The sequence below is a fragment of the Nilaparvata lugens genome, chromosome 8 (genome assembly GCF_014356525.2).
Source record: "Nilaparvata lugens isolate BPH chromosome 8, ASM1435652v1, whole genome shotgun sequence".
Taxonomy (NCBI): domain Eukaryota; kingdom Metazoa; phylum Arthropoda; class Insecta; order Hemiptera; family Delphacidae; genus Nilaparvata; species Nilaparvata lugens.
Window position 1 is genome coordinate 23,613,436 of NC_052511.1, and position 26,057 is coordinate 23,639,492.

Genomic DNA, 26,057 nt, shown 5'->3' on the forward strand with positions numbered 1-26,057 from the left:
AAAAACAGAAAAGTTCCAATTTAGATTGTTTACAAACCAAATTGAATAACAAAATAACACTCACTAATCACTCAAAACTGTAAAATAATTATTAAATTTGAATATTATGATATACTCTTTTTTAGAGTGATAAACCATGTCATGTCAACAAATCAGATTATTTTGATAAAATTTCTAGATAATATTTCTCGCGAGATAAGGTAAGCTGATTGAATGATTACACAGCTGATCTCCCACACAGGCACACGCATCTTCTATTATCGACAGACAACAAAATTATCATCTGTTCTTCCAAGGATAAATTATCCTTTCAATGTCCTTCAGCGAGTTTTCCCCAGGGATGAGACATAGTGCAATCTAATTTTTATATCATAAACCTACTATGTTCCAAATTTCGTGAAAATCGTTAGTCCGTTTTCGAGATCCGTTGAACATAAATAACCAGATATAAAAATATAAACAGACGTACAGAAATTACTCGCTTAATATAATAGGATTTACAGTTTCATGTAGTCTATGAGTCAAAGTTGTTTATGAATGAAAGCATTCAAAATAGCAAGACAAGAATTAATCTATTCATTACATTGATTTATTAGTATATTATGCTACAAGCACAGAAAGTTAGTGTGTACGGTATGAGAATAGTTTGCCGGGCGAGGCTTGCCGAGCCCGGGAATATGTTATCCGAATACCTTAAACACCTTTCTGAGAGAGTCGCGTACGATATTTTTCCCACACTACAGGTATAGCTGACGCCAAAAAGTTAGGCGGTTTCGTGGGTCTCTTGTGCGTTCCAACAGCTGATGTTGTGAAGTACATTTGTCATCTAGCTTGGCTTAGGTGATGATTTTTAAATCAAAAGAGACAATAAATAGATGCATTGCATCTGCTGTGAGTAGGTTACACCATGTGACCCACGAAGCCGCCTAACTTCTTGGCATCAGCTATATCAGCTATAATAATAAATTGAATAAGACTTTTTTATGAGTTTTATGAAAATTCTGAATGCGCTAATCAACAATAAGTAATTGAATAAAAATGGTTGCGAAGCGAATGCTGAATTAGTTTGATTCGAAATTCGAACTGAAATAATGGTGACTTCAGATGAAGAAAGTTGACACTCGCCCGATCTAGCGGATGACTTATTATTTACGGACTTATTAACGGGGATGTTCGTTTTTATTCGTTAATGTTCGTTCTGGGGTTGTGATCCCGAGATGCTGATTGGTCTGTTCTATTCAAGTCATCTCTAAGCTCCGCCCTGGCTTGGAATATCTATCCGAAAATCCGATACATTAGCTCCCAATGCAAAAGACCATTTCTCTTTCACCTTTCTTAGTTCCATGTTAGCGGTCGGAAAGGGTACTCTTTCCGGCCTTAGCCGGAAGGAAACCTGTTCTGACGTCAGACGAGAGTCGTCTGCAAACAATGTCTTTCAGATCTAAGTAGGGACTGGAAAACAGCTGCTTTCTGTGCAGTGTGGCGAAATAGCATATTTCGCACCTAGAGAAACTAGGTGTACATCTTCCGAAAGCAAAAGTGGAAGGTCATAGCAGGTAATCTGAATATCAGGAAATTGTCCAAGTATTATTTTTTATTCTGATTTGTCTAAATAACCTAAAAGATTATGTTCAATTATGTGGGAGGTTGAGTTTATACTTTTTTATTCTTTCAAATGACAATAAGATGATATTATTATGAATGTTTTAATTATTGAATAATGAACACAAATAATGAAAAGTGTTTTGATCAGCTTTTTTTTAAACTTTCAGATATAGTCTAATGCAGATGTGCTGGAACGAAGAGGCCACCCGTCCATCACTAGACCACGTGATCGCAATGCTGAGGCACCTGCAGCTCAGTCGCACAGCTGACTCCGACGACAACTTTGAACGGCGCTGGGAAACACTGAAACCAAACACCATTCCGGTCACCGACAACCGAACCTCCAGTGAAGCACTCACCATTCGCAGCGACTTCGACTCAGGAGTTGACCTGGACCTGAAGGCGAGCAGCGATCACGACCTCAAGTCGTCGTCTGTATCCAATCTGGAGTCGTCCCGCTTTGACGTCGACGCGTCAAACTCCGACATTCGGTCGTCGTCCGAGTTCGACCTGAAGTCGTCGTCCCACCTTGACGTTGTCAACTCTTCGTCGTCCGACTTTGACGCTGTGAAGCCATCGGCTGCTGGCTCCCCGCAACTGTCAGTGGCCAGTAGCTTGGGAGGCGATTACTTCGCTCACCAATTGACACGCCAGCTGTCACCCAGCCTCACCAACCTGCGTGGCTCGTTCGAAGATGTCGCCGCCGTCATAGTTACTGCTCCGTCCCACAAACCGTCCTTCGATTTTACTAATTCTACTACCACTGCAACAAATAATGTTAATGTACTGCAATCACCTGATGATCAGTTTGATTCGTGGTTGCAAGGTGTTGATACGACCGACGAGGAGGAGGTGAAGTTTGTGAAGAATATTTCGGAAGCGATCCGTGATTTGGACAATCGGCTGGCTATGGAGAAAACATCTTCGTCCTCGGAATCATCCAGCCGTCACGAGAGTCCACATAAGGAAGCCAGTGTCCCACAACAGAACCCCGTCCTTGATTTCCGATTAGGACCAATCTCATCCCGGGAAAGCCGACAGCCATTGCTGGGTGGACAGTTGGACAGTTTACAGGAGGACAGTTTGTGTGTGAGGAGGGACAGTTCGTCGGACACTGAGGAGGAGACGTGGAGGGGGAGGATAGAGAGGGGAGAATTCACCGAGAAAGTTAAGGAGAAGTCAAAGAGTGTGGCAGACTTGATGATATTGACTCACATAGAGAATAGTAGCGATGAGTCTGATTCACTACCTTCGTTGACTAGACAGTTTTCTATCGAGAAAAGAGGCGGAGGAGCCAGGTTTGGTGTGGGCAAACATTTGGCTGTCCCCACCATGATGACTTCGATCGGGTTCGGTAGTGAGGGAAATATTAGAGGAGCCGTGTTAGGGGAGGAGTTTCAGGAATCGTTGAAACTGCTGCAGACGGCGTGGAAGATGGAGGCCGAGTCACGGCAGACGTCGCTAACTGTCGATCAGGTGCAGAATGAGCCGTGTGCTGCATCCTCAGCCAATTTGAACGATGCGGCCAATTTTTTAGGTGACACAGCCTCGGAAAAATGTTTAGTTGTAAGAGTGGCAGGGGAGTCTAGTCATGGAGTGCACGACGAGAAAATAGTAGAGAGTTGTCTTGTTGCGTTGAAAACGGTGGAAAATTCTGGTAAGAATGATGTGAATGTTGACGAAAGTGTAGAAATAATTGGAAAATTGAGTAATGTGGAGGGAGAGGAAAGATCGAGTGTTGAAAATTATTTGAAAGCAGTAGAAAATGTTTGTGAAATAGATGTAAATAATGTAAATATTGAGGAAAGTGTGGAAATTGTTGGAAAAGTTAGTGATGAAAATGAAGCGTCAAAGGAGAATACTAGTGTTGTTGAAGAAGGTGAAGTTAATTCAAGCAAAACAACTATTAAGGAAACTCAAGAAATGTTTGCGGTTATCGAAAATGAAATAACTAAGGGTCCAATCAAAGAAGACGAAGGAATGGTCCAGAAATCTGAAGATGAGGAAGGAATGAGAACACAAGTTATCAAATCTACAAACTCACCTATTCAAGATGATGAAAAGTTTTTGAAGAAAACTGAAAATATTAATGAAGAAGATGCCGTTCAACGTATCAACTCTACAAGTGACTTTCTCGTGAATGAAAGATTTAGATCTGAGGATATCATTAAAGATATACACTTCTTCCAAACTGTTAGTGAAATTCAAGATAATCAGAAAACTGTCAGTAATTTGACAAGCCCAGTAAGTAGAGAAGAACCAAATTTGTCGAAAATTGGTCTGTCCAAGAGTGAAGGTAATATAGGAACTTCTAGTAATCTTACAACACAAATAGATGAACCTGTTAGTAATTTGTGTGATAAACAAGTAGAAGATCATTCAATTACTAAAGATAATTCTGTTACATCACTGGAAGCTAGTAACTCACAAAAATCTTTAGATCTGGAAAAACTAGATAATTATTCAAATTCTCAAACTGGCATTGATAAAAATTGTGAATCATCTTCTAGGAACAAACGTGAAGCTCCTCAATTCAATTATGATGAAAAAGAAGATTCAGTAGAAGCGGATAAATTCTTACTTAGTGATGAAACTGAAGAAAATTGCTATCTCTCTCCTACTATTGAAACTAATATGCTGATGAAGTATGACAATGAGCTATCAGAGAAATCGATGATTGATGAATTTATATCTAGAGAAAGAGGTGATGTGAAATTGGCACCCCAGGATTCTCCTACAATTTTTTCACTAAGAACACCCCTTGTGGAAAGCATTGGAGAAATCGACTCCCATAAAATTCCTGTAGAAATTGTGAATAAAATCGAAGAACCAGTCTTGGAAACTAAAGAAAATGATAGTTTAATCGACGAAATTAGTAAGAACGAGTTCGAAATAATGGACTCCCTACCCGAATCTGAACGAATTTACGAAAACGAACTTTCGGATACAACGAACAAGGATTCGCCAGATGACGTAATTTCCGATGTAACCTCGTTCGTCCAATCGCCGATTGATAGCAGCAGTGGTCTGCTACAAGATAACCTAGACTCCAAGGAAACCTCACTATCAGAGTTGGAGTCTTCTTCTCAAAGCTCCGGGCAAACTATGACAGTCGTTGAAAATGATCCTCTTAGAAACGAAGAGGTTATTCCGGAATTGGCTTCCAACTCCGAAGCTTCGGTTGCTATGAATGCAAGTGGCAAACTACCAGAAATTGTAGTTACTGAAGCTCTGGACATTGAAAATGTGCAAATCAATGTGGAATCGGATAGTAATGTGAATGCTAACTACGAGTTTAAACCTAGGCGACAGATTAGGATTTTGATTGCCAATGACAGTTCGGATGACACCGACAGTGAAAATGATTGTGATGTGTTTGATGACTCCAAATCTGCAATCGTTGTTGGTTCTGCTAGTCAAACAACTACAAAACAGCAACAGGATGTTGGTGAAGGAGACATCAAGACATCTAGTTCTCCTCCCTCTCTCACACAAACAATACAAGACTATACTGATAATGTTGTGAGGGAGGTGGTTATCAACAAAATTGATCAACAAGATGATAATGAAGGAAAAATGAAGAAACTAGATTTAGAAAAATCGTTCAACACTTCTGACGCCATCAACATTTTCAGCCTAGATGAAGAAGGTAATGCAGTGGATAAGTTGAAAGCCATCAATGTTGACTTACAAGTAGCCAACGTTGAAGATACTAAACAAACCGCTTCTAATTCGAATATCAATGAGTCGTATTCTGTGATTTTGGGATCATGTGAAGATTACACATTAGATTACTTCAAAGGTCTGAAAACAACATCTGGGAAACCGGGCACTTTCGATTCAGACTACTCCACCAACGAATTGTCAAAGAGTGACAGCGAAATGGAGGACACTGATGTCAGTAGCACCGATCGTGACGACAACAACATCAACAACTGGGACTCGTTTTTAACCAACTCGTTGAAGGATAAAGTACTTGATAAGGAGGAGAATTTGAACGTGCAGTTTAATAACGTTCAACAGTTGGATAGCGTGGGCAGTTCGGATGTGAACAGTGATGATACAGTGGTAGATGACAATGAGGAGGAGGAGGAGGAGGAGGAGAGTGATCGGTTGAACAAGAAGAACTTGGATTTGAGTCGCGATAACAACAATTTCATCAATGAGAGAAACTTGAATAGTAGGTTGTTGGCTAAGGACTACGAGAACCGCAATAGCAGGATAATACAAGATCGGGTGGTGATTTTCGAAAACGGCAACGGGTTTCAGGTGAACGATGACCAGGATCAGAAGATGAACGAGATCAAGAGTCGGTTAGAGGATGTGGCCAAGCTGTCTGAGGGCTTCCAGTTGAAGAAGAAGGTGGGGGAAGAGGAGGAGGAGGATGAGGGGAAGTTGTTGACTCCCGATGATGAACGAAGCAGTGACTCGGGCTTCCGAGATAAGGGCAGTCTGAGTGAGAGCGTAGAGGATGCTTGTGATGAGAAATATAATTTGGAGGATATTGAGGCGGAATTAGAGGAGGCCTATACCAAAACTAGCACGGAATCCAAGTATTTTTCGTTGCACGATGAGAATAGTTCGTCATCGGGCGAGTTCTCGGCCTTGGCTTCATTCCCCACCCCTAGCAGCTCCAAAATGGGGGAGGAGGTTGCTGTGAGGGAGGAAGAAGAGGAGGTGGAGTGTTTGAAGGAGGTTAAAGAGAGTAAAGGTGGGTGGTTTTTGCACCCTCATCGAGGAGGAGGCTCTACTGAAGAGGAGGACGATGGCATGAGTGGTTGGTACCCTTCCCCCGTCACCCCCGAGCTTGTCAAAGATGAGTCATCTAGATCGTTCAGTTTAGATGAAGAGTTGAATGCTATTAGAAACGAGTTACAAGAAAAACTTGCTTGCGCCCAGCAGGTGACCCGGGGGGACATCGATGAAGATAACTCCCCCGAGGAGGAGCAACGAACGGATATGGTGATAGAGTATGGTAGTTACCCTGCACCTCTGTCCCCCATCATGGAGGAACGCGAAAGTGTCAGCTCCAACCAATCGTCGATCATCTTAGACCTGCACAGTAGTAATGTATCTACGGGTAGATCTAGTCCTGTTTTGATGTTGGACAGGAATGACAGTTTTGACGATGAAGATGATGAAGCCGGCAGAAAGTTTGAAGAAGACATTAGAACGGCGTTAGATTTGTACAGTTCTGACAGTGTTGAGAGTGATGAAGTGGTGGATATCATTGTGGAGGACTTGGAGGATAAAGAGGGGACAAGGAAAGTGGTGGAGGGAAAGCAGGAAGAGGAGGAGGAGGATTTGCTGATTGTGAACACTGAGACCAACGAGGCTCAACTGTTGGAGAGCCCCAGACCCAAATCGCATCTAGCTTTTGTGAAGAAGTCCAAGGTGGACAAGAATCTGTCCCCTTTGGGTAACACCTACACACCGGACAGTATCTCTCCCATATCTACTGGGTCCTCGCGGACGGGAGTAGCTCTGTCCTTCTCCTCCCCGGACACCGGAGGTAATCTATCTAGTTTTCTATCTCCCTCCAACTCAGAGAACGTGGATAGTGATTATTCGGTGAATAATAGTTTGGATCTAGATGTGGAAAGGAAGGTGAAAAATGTGCCAATTTTTTTCGACCACAAGGAGATGTTTGACAAGTTAAAGGAGTTGGAGGAAGAGAGTTCGGATTCGAGTGAGATGAGCTCTGAGAGAACGATCAGTGTGCCTGGCAGGAGTGTGCAAGAGTTGGTGAAGGACGAGGAGAAAGGAGAATCCGAGAAGACGGAAGAATCGGAAGAGAAAGAAGAATTAAAAGTGAATCAGGGTGAAGAAAGAGAGGTGGCTGATTTAAAATTAGATATCGTTGTTGAAAATTTGAATAAAAATGTTACAAATCATGAAGCAGTTCTAAGTGCAAGTTTTATCAGAGAGGAGTTGAAAAATTGTGAGAATTTTATTGAAAAGGAAGCAATATTTCCTACAAGTGAATCAAATCATTTAGAAACAAGTCCTGCTAAGAATGTTGTTGAAGAAGAACTGAAAAACGGTGAAACTATTAATGAAACACAAGAAGTAGATCATATGAGTGGGTTGTCTCATGTAAAAGCAAGTTCAACTAGCATTGATGAAAGAGTAGATATGATAAGTGATGAAATTACTAATGAAACATGTGTAATAAATGGTGTAACGGAAAGAAATAATGTAATTACAAGTCCAACTAAAAACGTCGACAAAGAAGATTTAATAACAGTTGATAGAAAGGAACCAATAAGTGATGAGAAGGAAGCAAATGATGAAAAATCTTCATCTAAGAATGCTAGTGAAGACAAACTGAATGAAACAAATAATGTAAAAACAAGTTCTTCTATCAAGGATGTTAACTCAGTTGAGCTGATCAATCACTCAAATTTTGAGAAACAAGAATATACTAATTCAATTGAAGTAATAATGAATGGTGGTGAGATCGTAGATAATAGAGAATTTACTGATAATAAAAACGACAAGAAAATAGAAGACACCTCAAGGGTTGATGAAAAAGAACTATTGATTAATGGTATTGAAAGCGATAAGAAAATAGAGTTGGAAGCCACCGCTAAAGTGGACAAAAATGAATTATTGGTGACTAATGATAAAACCGACAAGAAAATAGGTTTAGAAACAGATTTAGTGCTAGAAAAACTCCTGGAAACAAAGGTCAACTCACTTACAGACGACAGATTGACACCTCAAGATGAATGTACCACTGAAGAATCCAAGGATTGGTTGAAATCTGTATTGCTACCTCTTACAACAAAACCTACAGAAAAACTACAATCTACGACAAGTTCTAGTACAGTTCTTCCGAAAAATAGCTGGCCGTCTAGCGACGAGCTATTCCCTGCAAAGGAAGTTCAATCTGCTAGTACAGTCCTACCCAAGAGTAGTTGGGGTTATAACGATGAATTTATCCCTGAAAAATCGTCCGAAAAAGTACAGTCTACATTGGCTACTACTTCGAAAACTAGCTGGCCTTCTGGTGATGAGTTGATAGCTGAGAAGTTGGCAAGTTGTGAGGGCGTCGAATGTGATAAGAAGAAGATTGAACTGAACTCTACGTTGGCATTGTTGTCTCCGAATTTGTCCGTTGGCACAGATTCATCGATGGTATCTTCGTTTTCGTCGACTCCAACTTTCGATCACACGAAAGGAATCGGAGAAATGTCATTGAGTATGTCATCAACTGATGGTGAAGATTCGCAAAGAGTTTTGGTGCCCTCGCTGAAAGCGTTAGCTAGCGAAGTGCTAAGGCTACACAAGAAGGTTCTGAAGCCCATCTCTGACGAGGCTGTGCTACTGTCGAAGAAGAGTCTGACGCTAGCCCTGGATTCGTCCGCAGTCTCCAAAGTGCCCATGCCTTCTCCTGAGGATGCTGACAAAGGCACGTGGAAGCCGGCAGTTGGGAGTCAGCTGTTGGACTTGACCAGTCAGAGCGAGCATGACTTGGAGAGTGATGACCTGATGACGACATCGTTCATTGATGGTGATAACGACCAGTACAACCCGGACTGGGAGAGTGATACGTCCGATGCAGACTCCGAGGATCATTCGTCGTCCAGCGGAGAGTTTATTTGGAAGGTTAGTGATACTTTGTTTTAAAATTACTATTTTGTCGAATAAATTAGTCAAAATTTATTGTAAAAATATTTGTTTTCGTCTAATATCGTTACTTTCATGTGTAAATGTAATTATTTCGTCGGCTAAAATTATTATTGACAGATGAACTTGAATTTTGTCAATTCCTGAGAATTTTTAAATAAATTAGCGCAAATGAATAATAATTAAATATCTAATCAAAATAATGTTATGATTAGAATGGGAAGCTATTCAAGAGGTAAGATCTGTAAATCGGACCAACAACGAGTGAAGCGATTAACAAACCAGCATTAGAAATGTAGCAATAAGAAACTTCTGGGGTAATTTTATACAGGTGAATCCTGGGTTGAATGAAAGCAACTTGCTAGCATCTTTCTTATTGCCATGTGAAGTTGATATATTTTCATATCGCGTTATTGGCATTTCTGAATCTTGAAAAGAATTTTATACGATATTTGATTTATGATTTAGATCTACTCTTCCATGTAAAAAATTGTGCTTAGTATATCACTTGATTGAAATATTTTTTAAATTTATTATATCGTATATCATATTATTGAAATCATCTTTTCTTGTTCATTGTGATTTGCTTTTGTGTAAAAAAGCCTGCTTTTCATCCTTCTTGATTACAATATATTTTGAACTACAAGATTTGTGTGAAACTAAGTAGCTGGCCCTATTGGCTGTAAAGAAATCTGTGTAGTGTGGATTGTACCTCGTATTTGTTCTTCTGTGTGACTATCTTTCTAGATGTGGTAGCAAATATTAATTACTCTTATTGCTAGCTTATGAGGAATTCAATACATTCCAATTGAGACTTAGAACTTCTCATTTTTAAAAATCCCCATATTGTATTTTTCTTCTTAGCTACTGTTGAATTGAAAGTTCAACCTATGATCAAGATTTGCCTTGTGAATCTTGATTGAAGCTACTTTCTTGTATTGCTTTGTAAAACAGTCTTGAAATTATATTAAATTGACAACACTTTATCATATACAACACTATATGATTTTTTTCAGTATAAGCATTATTAGTATGAAGAATTATTTACATTAACGGACTAATTCTGTCAAGAATAATTCAACGGTTAAAATATCTCTTCTTTCCAAGTTGTATAATTGTACTAGAGTGTTTCATAATGAGATGAAATAACACAACACTTTACTGTTCTACTCAGAGTTTATTATTTCATTGAACATCAATTCTAATAATCTATGAAGATAGTGTAGAACTCTGTGTAGAATTTTTCATTGAAAACTAAAAATTCAATCAACCAATTATACCAATTAAGTCACGGTAACTGATTCACTATGATAACTTGAAATTCCTCATAAACTACCCTCTAGTATATCTATTCCCAAATACTTGTTAGTAGGTAATTTAATTTCTATCTATGTGTTAATCTGTGTATCTTTCTGTCCTCTATCTTTCCCGCTCTCTATCTCTTTCTCTTTTGTTCTCTGTTTCTGTTTTACCTCAATCCTCTGCACACACACACACATTCTCAAAACTCAGGACGGAGATAGGGAAGAGACTGTGAAAGCAAAAGTTGCCACTTTCTCGCTACAGGTTGGTTGCAAGTTAGAAACGTTTGCACAAAAATCCTCACATCATCCTGCTATTTTTCTCCATAATTCACTAATTTCTAACTCTTCACAAACTGTTGCTGTGTTGCATGATTTGTGAGTTGTTAAATTATTTAATTATAAGTCGTTTTTTTTAGTGGTTTACAATATTAATGAAGGAAAGAAATAAATTGAAGGAGACGAAAAAAGAAGATCATTAAAATGATTTTGATTTTTGAATTTGCTATTTTTATTCCGATTTATTTCTTCAAATATATTTATATTTAGAAATCGACATGTTTTTAAGTTTAGTTTGAGGCTAATATGCATGGGTTTTCCACACAATTTTATTCACTCATCATATTAATTCATTTTTCTAAAAACTGAATAAATACTACTAATTATTATTTTTGGCTGAATTATTATAATTTAAAAATCAAACAACTAAAACAAGTTTTTGAAATTATTGTAATATTGCTGAAACAATGCTAAATCATGGCTTCGCATGCTAAAGAAAACATAAACAATGTGTTAATAATACTATCTGTGCACCTGTGCATAAAAATATCTGTAGTATGTAGTTAATCAAAAATAAAAATCTTTATTATTGTGTTGTAGATACTTTGAAAGATAACCAATAAGAAAATTACCATTTATAAAAGATAGTTATCATTAGAGAGAATTATCACAATAATTAACTTCATAATTTTTGATGAGTATTAAAAAACACCAGATTTGAGAACGCATTTTCATACTATATTATCGAAAGAATTGTACTATTCACAAATTTTACAAACCTGCTCGACAAGTTGATAGGAGCAAGATGATTTAGGAGTTTGTTTTGAAATGGTTTGTTGTAAATTGAAAATGTTATTATTCTTAAAAATAAATCAGAATTAAAAAAAACTTAATAATGTGAATTAACTTCTCACTCAACTAGAGGTATGTGTATGATGTGAGTTAAAAAAGAATATATAAATTAGTGATAGAAATTTGTTCTCATTTCATTACAAATCTCTAGTTTTTATATTTAGCAATTTATTCTTGAAGTTCATCAACTCATAAAGGTTTTAATCTTGAATAAAACAATCTGTATAAGTTTTCTCTGGTACTGTATAATAAGTTGATTGTAAAGTGCATCCTGTGGCATTAAATGCTATTTGATTTGATTCTATCATCTAATTGCATGTGCTTGTGATTAGTCGCAGGACGACATAGCAGACCATCAACATGGTATGGCCAGGATTGATGAGGAGGACGAAGAGGGGGAGGGGGAGGATGAGGAGAGGAGGGCTGATTGTGATGATGATGATGATGACAACTCTAGCTGTGGCAGTACCACTGAGTTTGTGCCCTCCATTTGGGACAAATCAGCCACCCCAACCAAGTCTGCGCTGCGATTGGCTGCTGAAGAAAGTAAACAGGTTGGTTCAAATCCATAATAACTCAATTTACGATTCAATGTTCTATTTCAGCCGAAAAATACAAACAGTATAATAAGCTATTCAAATGGAAGGAAGTTGATGAGAAATTGAATTTGTTCAAATGCTCAAGAATAAACTATAATAGGCTATTCAAAGGAAATTGGTGTGCAATTGTATTTGTTCATATGTTAAAGGATAAATAATTGATTATTCAACGAAAATCCAAAGGTGAATGCTGTAAACCACCTCGAAGACTTCTGCTCTCATCAGAATTTTCCTCTAGCTGTTCACCCTGTTGTCAATATTTGCAGTAACAGAAGTCTTCAGGGTGGTTTACAGCATGTAAATTTGGATTTTCGTTTAGTAATTGATAGGTTATGTCGGAATTTAATCAATTTACTCAATGTATCAACAATACATACCAGAAAGATAATGTATCCTAGGTACGTACATTGGGATTAGCTACCATACTTGAGGCTGAGCAAATAATAAAATCTATATTCATCAAATAATGTACTTGAATCCTTAAGATTTCAATTTTAAAGACATTCGATTTATTTCTAAAGAGTATGTACTATATGACTTAGTTATATGATTTATTATGACATAGCCTATTGTACTGCTTGTATATTTGTATTTCTTACTTAGTAGATTATAATTGATTTCACAAAATGCGCCACTCTCGTGTTCTTTACTTATTAGGGCCTAGGGCCCCATGACACAGTCATATAAATAATATACTACGGTTATAGATATTTGACCAATTTTTATCGAAGATTTGAAGATGAACACCTCAAATCGGTTCTAATACAGTCAGATATTTGATGATTATAAACGATGACCGAATATATTCTAATACATATGACTTTTCAATGTGGCCTTTAATCTATTTTTAAACCTTGAGTGCATCCACATGTTACCATAGGATAAGAATAGAGAAATTTCTATCTTCTCACTATGGTTTTACTTAAAGCGGAATAAGTTGTGCCCCTGGTTTATCAAAAAACTTAGTTTAACCTTGTTTTCTGAAAAAAAATCTGTCCACGCCGAAATTTTCAATTTATTATTTCCAACTATTGATTTTTCTTGTGTGATTAATTAAAATATGTAATTTTTATCAGGACTCATTGAAGAAGAAACGAGTGTGCTTCAAGGAGCAGGAGTATCACTGCGTGTACGAGTACCCGGGAGAGCCCAGTGACAGCGAAGATGATGACCTTGATGACGTCATCGATAATAGGAAACGCAACTGGGAGACTCCTTCCAATGTCGACTATTCTTGTTTTGCTGGTACGTTCAACAATTACCAACAATCTCGTTTGATTTCCATTCCTCTTTATGTAATAAATTATTTATTTATTCCATTCATTTACACCATATTAGTAAAACGATTGGAAAGGAACAACTCGTGTGAACCTAAAGCCTGCTTCTTATTCTAATAATTTATATTATATTAACTGCAAGTTATTCTTTCTATTACTGATATTTGAGGCCTCACTTCAAATTAGTAGTCTTGTTGAACAGGATTGTCTGACTATATGATGTGAGGCTACGCAGGATACTCTGAATAAAACAAGTTGAAACTTGAATATTCCTTTTGCCAAATTTAAAAAAATTGCAACCTTTTCATGCAAAGCCATTTACAGGATTGGTGAAAATTATGGAAACAGCCTATTCGAAATAAACTACTATTCTGTCGCTTGAAAATTTTGGCCCCACATCTTGGAACCACCATTTTGAATAAAACTTCATTTTTTGAAATGAAAATGTTGTCATATGATACATTATGCTAGAGTATGTGAATCAATATTTTTTACACCAGTAGATGAAGAAGAAATGAAAAAAAATAATCAGCAGTCTCAAATCAGACAATGCACCAGGACCAGACAACTTCCGACCAGAGCTCTTCAAACAGAACTGTATAGCTCTTGCTGCACCATTGACAATGATAGCCAACAAAATCCTAGGAGAAGGTGTCTTTCCTCAGTGTTTGAAGGAAGCTGTTATATGTTCAATTTTTAAAGCAGGGGACAAGAAAGATTTGAACTGTTATAGGTCAATATCACTTTTAAATATCATAGCATAAATTTTTGAGAAATGTATCAAATCCAGACTTATTAAATTCCTTAAAAAGAATAATATTCTATCAGCAAATCAATATGGCTTCAAATCAAACTGTAGTACCAACGACGCAATCCACAATGTCATTTCACAAATAACAGAGAAAATCAACTGTGAGGAGAAACCTTTGGCAATATTCCTGGACTTGAAAAAAGCATTTGATACTGTGTCACATGATGTTCTGCTAGCGAGACTCCACAATTATGGAATCAGAGGAGTAGCATGGGAACTATTCAAGAGTTACTTGTTAAACCGGACCCAGAGTGTCAGAGTGAATGGACAGACAAGCAGCAAGCTGGAAGTCGAATATGGAGTACCCCAAGGAACCGTCCTTGGCCCTATACTATTCTTGATTTATATAAATCCTCAGTATGTTAATTGGAGGAAATATCACCACCTTTGCCGATGACACAGTTCTTTTGTTTTTGGGGCCAACGTGGACAACATGGAATAAGGCTGAAATGGGACTAGAGAAAATCTCACATTGGCTCAATCAGAATCTGCTCACCCTAAACTATGACAAAACCAACTTTCTAACTTTCTCAGCAACACAGCATGGACAGCCTACAGAAAATCTCTTATCAGTCAACCTTTCCAACAGTACTGCATCCACTATCCACAGAAAACCGACAATAAAATATCTTGGAGTTATAGTGGATTCTTTTCTACGGTGGGACCATCATATAGATAACCTCTGCAAGAAGCTGAGAAAGACCATTTACAAGTTTAAAATGCTGAGAACATTGATTGATGAGAAGTGCATGAAGATGGTCTCCTTAGTTCAGTCTCTGCTTATCTATGGGATTGTAGGATGGGGGGAACAAACTACGTGCACCTTGACCCCCTCTTAAAAGTGCAAAAACTAATAATGAAGATCATCAAGCAGAGGCCACCTTGTTATCCGTCAGACCAGCTCTACAATGAGTTTGGTGTGATGGACATAAGACAACTCTACCCCTTGGAAATAATTTTCATACTACACAAAAACCCGGAATGCTTTCAACAAAGGAACCAGTCATAACACAAGAAACATAATCCTTCTTATTACGAACGTGGCTAGGAAGGCAATATATCAACGACACTTCAACCACCTAGCACCAAAACTCCACAATCTACTTCCTGCACAAATCAAGTCAATAGAAAACCCAAGAAGATTCAAAACTGCCGCTAAGAACTGGATTATTTCAACTGGAAGACATCATATAGAAAACATAATCTCAAACAATATGTGAGCTCACTTACCCAACGTATTTGCAGTTTGCACCCCCACCCAGAATCTATTACTACTACTAACACCTACTCTAGTACATGGGTTTCCTATAGTTGAGTAGGTCAATTTCCAATAGAATTAAATTCCATATTTTTTCATAAGCCTATTGTATTGTAGATATTTTGTACTTTTTATGTTTTAATTGCTTGAATGTATTTTTTTAAAGGAAATATATTTATATATTATTATTGTTATTATTATTATTATTATTTCGATTCAGAGTTTTAAGCGAAAATGAATGGTAAAACCGCACATCGATATCTCAAGCCGTTATTCACATTTAAAAATGCCAATAAATCACACACCAATTAAATAAATGAGTAGGTAAATGACCTGACAGATCATACAGTTTCTGTTCAGAGTGTTAAATATGTGGAGTAGATTGTTGAACAAAATTTTGAAGCGAGAGAAAATTGATTTTATTATTCGAATAGGATCAGACTTTCAAATTTTCCTTGAAAAATATTAAGCTGTTTCTCCATAATGTTCACGAACCCAGTATAACTGAGTATATTCAATGGAACAACCCTTCACCAACTGTGTTGTCGAATTGAATATGTCCTGTCATTTTGAAATTGAATATGTTTCAGACTGGGAGCTGGCTGAAGGTGATTCGGTGACTGACAGAGATGTCTCCTCGGCTGAGGATTATGCTCAGACAAAGGGCGGCAGCAGCAGCAGACAAAAGAAGAACGACTACGACTTCTATCAACTGGGCGCCGTCGACTATGATTTCACACGTGAGTTAACAAATTGATAATTACATTAGGAATAGACGATAAATACTAAAAAAGGATACTGTATTACTGTATTCAGTTGAAGGGTTGAGGTGGATTCCCACTTATCAGTATCTTTTATCAGTGTCCGGGTTTGGTTCAGTAAAAATGTTATTGTATTAGAGCTAATGGCTCACTCATACCAGTGTCAGTGTCAGTGTCCGGGTCCGTTTTAGTGAATTTTTTTTTATTAGAACTCATGGGAAGAATATTTTCACTTATATATGAGGCAGTGTCCGAGGCTGTGAGAATATAATTCCAATTATTTATTTTGACTATACTTATTGAAATTAGAAAGAAGAGAAGGTTCGGTCTTGACTTGTTAATTATCTACTATTGTGTGTTGATATATTAGTAATAACTTGAACGTACCTAAATGAAAATATTAATCTGAGTACCCTTTTGAATTAGATATTGAACATATCTAAACATTTCGTATTGCGTATCAATACGTAAGATACATTCAGGCGATTTGTTAAATTAGGATATACTATTGATCTTATAATAACTTGAAAATAGATTGATTTCTCATCACCTGTATGTTGTGGATTATCAAATCTTTAATATAATATAGGAAAGAATTGGCTTATACACGTACGGGATAGGAAATTCACGAATGACGCTTCATCACGTCTGAACTACTGAATTGATTAAATTTGCTTATATAATTTCAAGCTACCGAGGATGGTTATAGGTCTATTTTAAAGTCTTCAATATTTCAGTAGGTCAAGTAGGTCAACAAACTAGACACTTGCAGAGCACGGGTTACCTGCTAGTATTACCATGGCATAGATAAAGCATAAGCATAAGCATATTGCTTGTCTCTGGTATTACATAGTTTATTATTTTTGTGCAGAAATGACGACAGACGATGGAGAGTTCTTCATCAGCAGCTCCGCTCGCCCCTTCCAGGGATTCTCGGATGTGAGCAGCAGCGAGTTCTTTCCCGGAGGTCGGCTGCAGCTCGATGATGAAGCCATCCACAATAAAGGTCAGTTCTTTCACTGAGTATGTATCCAGAAAAGCAAGAATAAATAAGAAATAGAGCAATAAAGATTTCAATTTAGTAATTAAGCCCGGCTACTATCGACAGGACAAGTGTGTTGAATACATTTATGGATACATTTGTGGATACATTTGTGTTACTATATGCATAAATTTGTCTGTTCGAGAGACAAGTCTTGTGTCATCGGCGAAAAGCTTCCAACAAAAACTTTTGAGGTTAAGTTCTTGTATCTTTGATTTTTTGTTGCTTATTTCTTCTTTGCTATTTGAGGTAAAATGATTTTTTAACCATTATAATATGTAATTTTCCAGTGGTTTATTTATTGTTATTAGTTGTTTATTTTATGTTAGCTTAGAAGCTGCTGTCAAACAGCTATTTTTTGTTCGAAGCGTTTCGCGTGAATGTATTTGTGGGGGGTCGATGACAAACTGGGCTATCGCCAAAGTTGCATGCCGTCAAACTGGGCTGCATTCCTCAGAGTGCAAGTTTGGCGGTGCATGCAACGACAAACTAGGCTAGATAACCTGAAAAACCAGTTTGTCGTCGACCCACTTTTTTGCCGGCCCAGTTTGACGCCGTCCCTTGGTGGGTATTTGTGTTTCGCCTTCGATGACATGTCCGTTCACACATGTTCGACACACTTGTTCTGTCGTTAGTGGCCAGCCTAAATAAACGTAATATGTTCAACACTTATATAGTAATATTCTATTTTTATTCTCATTCCACTTTTAAAAAATCTGGTGTGGCGTACTCACACAACTTTCCTTGCCGTTATGAAAATTGATCACCTGACGCTAGTGTTCCGGGGCATCCAAAGTCTACTATTCAAAGATTTGAGCCAGCTGGTGACAGGGCAATAACGCTGGAGACACACGAGATCTGCTATCTCTTCATAGTGAATGATTTAATAGAATCAACAGTTTGCAATTGAATAATCTTATTTTCTCGCATTTCGAGCTTATTTTCAATTCTAGGTGAAAATTTTACTGAACATAAATTGTAGAGATTTTCATGCTGAATCTTTTCCACTTAAATTTTTTAGTTTAAATTGTATCTGAAGACTGATAATTGCGAATCTAAAAACAAACTTTGCATAGATGGGGCGGTGCTCCTGAAATTTTTACAGATATGGGACTTGTGGCAGTTGATAGAGCTTATCAATGAATTTTTTAGGTATGAATTTGATCAAAATCGTTGGAGCCGTTTTCGAGAAAATCGCGAAAAACCCTGTTTTTGACAACATTTTCGCCATTTTAGCCGCCATCTTGGATTGCATTTGATCGAAATTTATTGTTCGTGTCGAATCCTTATAGTGTAAGGACCTCACGTTCCAAATTTCAAGTCATTCCGTTAATTGGGAGATGAGATATCGTGTTCACAGACGCACATACACTCATATATATATACACACACACACACACACCACACACACACACACACACACACAGACGCACATACACTCATATATATACACACACACACACACACACACACACAGACGCACATACACACACACACACACACACACACACACACACACACACAACACACACACACACACACACACACACACACACACACACATACAAACATACATACATACATACATACATACATACATACATACATACATACAGACCAATACCCGAAAACCACTTTTTCGGACTCAAGGGACCTTGATACGTATAGAAATTTAGAAATTGGGATACCTTATTTTTTTCGGAAAGCAATACTTTCCTTACCTATGGTAATAGGGCAAGGAAAGTAAAAAACACAGATCAAAGGAGAAAAACTGAGATCAATATGAAATTATTTCTCTCCCAAATTTAGATAACATTGAAAAAGTCCGAAATATGGTCATGTCTTTCAGGTGATCACTTGTACAAAACTTCCAGTCCAAAAATATTCATATAAACCATATTATTGTATTTAGATGTTTCAAATACCAAATTTATAATAATTCCACTCAGAAAAAACAGAAAGAAATTTGCAAAAGTAATGACTCACTAAAAAATGCTGGGTCAAGCTTCGTGAGGTTTATACTAAAATAATGGTTAGCAGATCTATATGCGCAGGTCTCATTTGTAATTTGAAAAGTCAATATTTTAATTGGATCAAAAATGTTAATAAGTAGAAATGAATGGTAGTATTATCTCGACGCTTTTATTACACTGCTTCACAAACCCAGTATTGTTATAAGGCGGATTTCAACAAAGGAAGCGGTGCTTTGTGCTTTGGCGGTGGGAGCTAAATCTGGGAAAATTAGTTTGTCACTGCAGTCGTTATTGAGGTTTCCTTAGAAATTTGCTGAAAATATGGTTTTCAAGTTTCAAAAATTTGATTTTTTTAAAGAAATTGTCTTTTCAAATTTTCGAAATTCCACAAAATTTGACCATTAAGACTCAATAGATTCTTCACAAATTCTTCGAATTCTGCAATTCAAGATACCTTGGTTTCTAGATCTGTTTTCATTGGCTTTCCTATGCAAGATTTTCATGAAGTATATATAGCATGACTCATCTACTTTTAAAAATGAATTCTTGATTTTCTGTTTCAGCAGATACAACCGGAGCCACTGATAACCTCAGCAAGGAATTTATCAGCAATGAAAAGTTGGCACAAAACTATGCATCACCCAGCACCACCGGTGAACAGGTGGGGGTTGGGGGACTAAGGCACACAAGGGAGTGGCTCAAGCTTGACCTGCCAGCGACCTTCAGCTCAAGCTCAAGGTCATCTGACCGTCCGGCCAGTTTTAGCGCGCATGCATCAGCTGCACACGAGGCCAAACTATCCAAAAGTCAGTCGTCCGATTTTCCAACTACTTCAAGGTCGGCTGACCTTACAACGACTGTACATTCGTCCGACCTTAAGGTTCAAAATAATTCAGAATCCGACCTCAAGGAAACTCCAAAATTGTCTGATCAATCAGCGAATATCAGTTTTAATTCGTCTGAAGATTCAACAAACTTTAGTTACAAACCACCCACACTTCAAGCAAAGTCATCGGCAATTCCAGAATCGTCTGAACTACCGTCCAGTTCAAAACCATCTGAAGATTTTACAAGTATTCATTCAAAACAATCTGAACTTCAAAAGAAATCATATGACCTTCAAACAAACACTTCTGACTCTCAAACAAAGTTGTCTAGCTTTGAAATACAATCATCCGACCTTCCAGTGATCTTCAGCTCTCAATTGTCAGCTGTTGAGTAATCTTAAGTGTCAGAAGCTCTAGAAACTGACTTTTGCCAAACGTTGCGGTTAGTTTGAAGACGACTGTGGAGGAAGGCAGTCAACTAGATGTTGCTTAGACTGGTTGCTGCTGAGAGTATACCACATGTATTAGTTGTCTAGAGAGAGACAGATTGCCAGATCAGTTCCAGTACACTAGAAAAAAATGTGCAGTTTCCTGGTAGTCTACTGGAAAGAACTATGAACCAAAATGAAATTTGTCTATGAGAATGAAAAATATGATAGCTAGACTACCTAGTCTATGAGAGTGAACTAGACCATCATTCACCATAGATTAGGTGAAGTTTTTAAATATGGCAAATTTGTAGAATAGTTTGCGGATATACATTATTCAGCAAAACCCTCGTAGTGGGCCTAAAGTTGAAGGTTTACAGAATTTTTTAACAGTAATCTATGTCAATGTTGGTTAAAATAAGGGCCACTAGTAAAACTATAGTCTGAAAGTGAAATACGGTAGTCTGAAGGTAAACTTAAGGTTTGAACAGGAGTAGTCTAAATCAATGATTATTTAAAAATAACCTGAAGGTGAAATTGAGATTTGACTAGGAGTAGTAGTCATGATCAATAACTATCTCAGAGTTAGTCCGAAGGTGAACATAAGGCTTAACTAAGAGTTGCAGCCTAAATAAATGAGAATTTTACAATCAACTCAATGAATATTTCTTAGAATGATATCCATTAGTGTTACATCCTGGGGAAAAATATTAATATTTGGGTATTAGTGTGATTTTACTTGTGTAGAATTAATGTAAGTCTCAAAGTGAACTTCATAATATAGCCTATTTGAAGTAAACTTTTTGAAGTTTTTAATTAAAACTTCATGAGATCTACTCGATTTTGACCATAGAATAAACTTCAAATTTGCCTTGAAGTAAACGTAATGGATATTAATTCGAAATTAATGTTCAAATTCATGAGGCGGACTTTATATTGATCTTAATGTAAACTTTAAATGAGCCTTGAGGTAAACATGATGAGTATATTAATTTGTACTTTAAGTTGACTTATTGTCAAGTCGTGAAGGTCATCTTGAAGTGTGAAATATTGGAAAGGAGGGCAATCAAATTGATGTCGAGTTATAGAATAGTCCCCACAATTTATGGTCAATTAATTATGCTATTTTGCAAGTCTACGTTATTATTGTAGATGGTTGAAGAGATTTCCTACTATAAATTTTTACCTAATTCTGTACAAGTTTGGTGATGATCAGTTCACGTAATTTGTTTCCATTGTAAAGTATTTTCTCAATTCATGGCATAGGCTATAAGTGTTTATTTGTCTGTTCATTTATCTATTATTCTATATTTTGTTATTTTGTGTGTTTTGTATGTTCTAAGTTGAATATTGGAAAAACGTATGTTTTTGTCGTCTTTATTAAGGTGCTCGGTGGATAAAAAAATTATATTTTCAAAAAAAAATTACTGCTATCTAGGATGATCAGTATTACTAAGATATCAACCAAAATTAAAGAATCTACTTTAATTATATTTATTTAATCAGCTTTGGAATTAGTTTACAATTTGAATGTATTCTTTATTATGCAAAATAATAGCAAAGTGTTATTTGAGTCTTTGTTTTATCAATTATTGAATCAATTTATTATAACATTGTCTTTATAGTTTTGATATCCTTCAGTTGGCTTTACCAATATTTTCCTGAATAAATCAATTCCAATTGAATCAATTACGTCAACTGACTTCACAAGCCTGTGTAGATAATTTTAAGATTAATATTCCATTCTATTCCCTTGTCTTGTGATATATTTCTTATGTATTAATATCGTGACTATCGTTTAATACTTGTAAGATGTTAAGTACAATGTAATTTTAAAACTGATTTGTAATTCTAGCTGTATAGGAGACCCATTGGATTTTTGTATTTTCAACGTAATTATTAATCATAATAACTTGAAGTGTATATTCGGCAGTACACATAATTTGGATATTTGGATTACATTAATGTGTTGTAAACTCGTGTAATTTTATCATAATGGTAATAAGTTATTGGTTTTAATTCAATTCTATGTATATTATTTTAGTTAATCTTTTATGTTATTTATACGTAAATTTTAATCCCCAATCTTGAAATCTTGAGAATGTGGTTTTGATTATGCGTTGTTGTCTTGTAGTTTTTTAATGCTCTTCAAAAACCACATAATATTTGTACTCTATAAATTGATGAGGTTATTTATCCATAAAATGTAATCTACTTGTGAAAATGTGGTTTCTGACTATTTTATGTGTTTTTCAAGCATCACATCTTTTTGTCAATTGCTTTTGTTCGATCACACTAGTGTTAATTTGCAACTTTTATGAACATTGATTGTGCAATAATTTAATAAGCTTGGACTAGATCTCGATCATAAAATTCAGATCCTAACAGTATTAAAAGCAAAAAATTCTTCAAACTTTGAGTTGACTTTTTAATCAATAAATGGAAATTGAATCCGATCATTACACTAGTACAATATGAGAAAGAAATTATAGGACTGAAATTTATTAATTCCAATGTTACTTTTAATTGTAATTAGAAGTAAAGTTTGTAAAATATTCTAGTAATTCTTCAAATTTTCAATCAAACTTGTCCTACTAATCCCATTCATGCTTGTACTTTATACTGCAGACCGTGATGGTTCTACTTTATAAGTACACTTTTTCTCCCTTATAACCATTTAGTATATTTTAGATTAGACAGTCACTATAATAATATCAAACTATCGCAAATTTTGTACAGATCTAAAACAACAATTAGTGATAACTATTATTAATTTCACGTTTTTATTAATTGTTTATTGTGTTAAATTTTAAATTGTCAAGTGAATATGTTGGGTGGTGAAATTTGTAGTCGTGATTTTATTCCTTGTGATAATTTAATCGTTTCATTAATACTGTCATGTGTATAAAAAACTTATCACATTAGTTCGTAATTATTGTAAAATATTAATAAATTATTATTATTTTTAATGTTGAATTGGCTCGTTTTATTGTAATCATCCTTGTATTGGCCTGTTAAATGTATGTATAATTTATTATGATGGAAAATGTTGTTTATTGGAATATGTAACTTATTTAATTTTTGAGTGGTTACTTAATGAATGCAAGAGTCAGGCATGCGAAATTATAGTAAGGTCCACGTTGGGTACGCGACTAGGTGTCACCCCGACTACTTGTCCCCTTTTAGAACCGGTTTTTAGGGGACAAGTAGACGTGAGCCATACCCGTCTAGTTGTCTCCTTTCTGATGAGGTGACAACTAGTCGGGGGGACACCCTGTCGTGAGGGTGCGAGGTGTCAAGTTGTCGTTTACGGTCATGACTAGTTGGCACCTCCGGTCCAGTAGGTTTCAAGTAGTCGGGGGGACAACTTAACGGCAATGGTATATTTTTACGAGGGTTCAAGTAGTCGTCTACGGTCATGAAAACCTATGCACTCCACAAGAGATCACCATTCCAGCTGGTTCTTCATTTGAAAGTTGGAAAATGGAGCCTAACTATCAAGTTCTATATGCAAAGGCATTAAGATTCCTCATTTTTATATAAAGTCTCATGCTCTGATGAAGAGCATGAAGCATTTATGTTAAGCATTTTCCTCTCATTATTATAATTATTTTTATAATAATATTATTTCTTTTTTTTAATATTATATTATTTGTATTTATTTTATCAAAGTTAATTTGTTTTCAATAAATTATCTTGAATATTTGAAAAATTTCTTGTCTCATTTTTATTGCCTCAATTTCCATCTCATATTTACTCTCATTGCCTCTCATATAATATGCCCAGGAATTTGAGAAATGATTTCTTTCTTTCAATATTTGCAGTGATAGATGTGGCAACACGCTACTCTTCTTAGTAATCATACTCATAAAATTTGTTTAAACAGTGTCTGTGAGTGTAGAAGACACAGACACAATTTGAAGATTCTCATTGGCCTTCTTATGGTCTGATTGCAATCTGAGCGCAAGTGTGTATAAATAATTATTTATCCTCATATTAATTACCAGACTTCATGTAATACCTCAGTTGATAACCAGACTGATAGCTTCATCAGCCATCATTGATGGATGAAAATTTGACTGTCCTAGCATGCTCAATTTACTCGTAAACGGTGCGTCTGACGGGAAAATATATCCGAACAAAATGTGTTTAGAATTGTGTTCTACATCTGGTTCAGTCATCAAAAGGGCTTATTATTCATTTTTTTCTGTTTTCAACCAACTTGAAAAAAATTGTCCTAAAAATAGCAAAGACGGCGAATATCTCCCGAACCGTGCGTTTGACGGGAAAATGTTACTGAACGAAAAGTGCTTAGAATTCAATTTTACATCATAACCAGTGATAAAAATTGATTGATCCTCCTCCCTACGCCGCGGGGGTGTAAGTTGTGCCAACTGGTGCTCTGTAGGTGACAAGTAGTCGGGGTGACAACTTGACGCCAGCCTGCAAGGTGTCATGTAGACGTGAGCCATCCCTGTCTACTTGTCTCCTTTCTAAGGAGGTGACAACTAGTCGAGGGGACACCCTGACGCGAGGGTGCGAGGTGTCAAGTTGTCGTTTACGGTCATGACTAGTTGGCACCTTTGGTCCAGTAGGTGTCAAGTAGTCGGGGGGACAACTTGACGGCAATGGCATATTTTTTTTCGAGGGTACAAGTAGTCGCCTATGGCAAAAATGACCAGGTGTCAAGTAGTCGGGGTGACAACTAGACGGCTACCCTCCACGTTATAATGGCAGTATTTGATTAACATTGGTGTTAATATTCTTGTCCATCATGCGACAAAGCAGATAGCTCCATCCTTTTCTTGAGCCGCAACGTTGCCAGATCCTTTTTTAACAATGTAGATAAATGTATTATCATATTATTGAATCTCAATTATGGATATTTTTTATTAAATTATTGAAAAATATATTTTCTTTATGAATTAAATGTAATTGTGAAAATTTTAAACAAGAAAGAACAGTTAATAATATTACATCAGAAGGCAGTAGCAAGGCAGAGAATCGACTATGCTGTTCTCCTATCTTTCTCCACTGCTATTATATCATGGACCTCACTTTAGCTTCCTTCAACCTCCGCCCGCCCCCGCACCGTAAAATTAGGGATCAACTTGTATGGCCACTACTGTCAATTTTAAAAAATCACAACCATTCGGCGAGATATGGACATATCAAGTTTTTCAATCTTCATTCTTCTAATATGTGTGTGTATAGGCCTACTGTATCTCGTTAACATGAGATCTAGTGTCTCATTCGTTTTCCTCGCCTCAAATACTGTCATGTATCATCCACCAGTTTCAGCAAAAATTCCATTTTTCTCCTAAGAAAACTTTTAATGTTCATGGCTTTTAGTGAAAATTGTAAAATGATAAACATAGATTTGGTGCTACATTATTGAATTCGAGGCATAGA

The 26,057-nt window shown here is 36.5% G+C and overlaps 1 protein-coding gene across 5 annotated transcripts in view; it reads left to right on the top strand.

The window, feature by feature from the left end:
- The window catches only part of LOC111046846, a 133,024-nt gene extending 109,403 nt beyond the window's left edge, over nt 1-23,621 (top strand). For 2 of the 5 annotated variants that reach the window (XM_039434301.1, XM_039434303.1), the window contains 7 exons: nt 1,773-9,216; nt 10,750-10,803; nt 12,002-12,223; nt 13,345-13,513; nt 16,205-16,354; nt 17,247-17,381; nt 19,954-23,621. In XM_039434301.1, coding sequence (XP_039290235.1) covers nt 1,773-9,216; nt 10,750-10,803; nt 12,002-12,223; nt 13,345-13,513; nt 16,205-16,354; nt 17,247-17,381; nt 19,954-20,612 — 8,833 coding nt within the window. In that variant the 3' untranslated portion in view covers nt 20,613-23,621. The remainder of the gene's footprint in view (nt 1-1,772; nt 9,217-10,749; nt 10,804-12,001; nt 12,224-13,344; nt 13,514-16,204; nt 16,355-17,246; nt 17,382-19,953) is intronic. The other 3 variants (XM_039434302.1, XM_039434304.1, XM_039434305.1) reach the window with 3 other exon arrangements.
- The last annotated feature ends 2,436 nt before the right edge of the window (nt 23,622-26,057 follow it).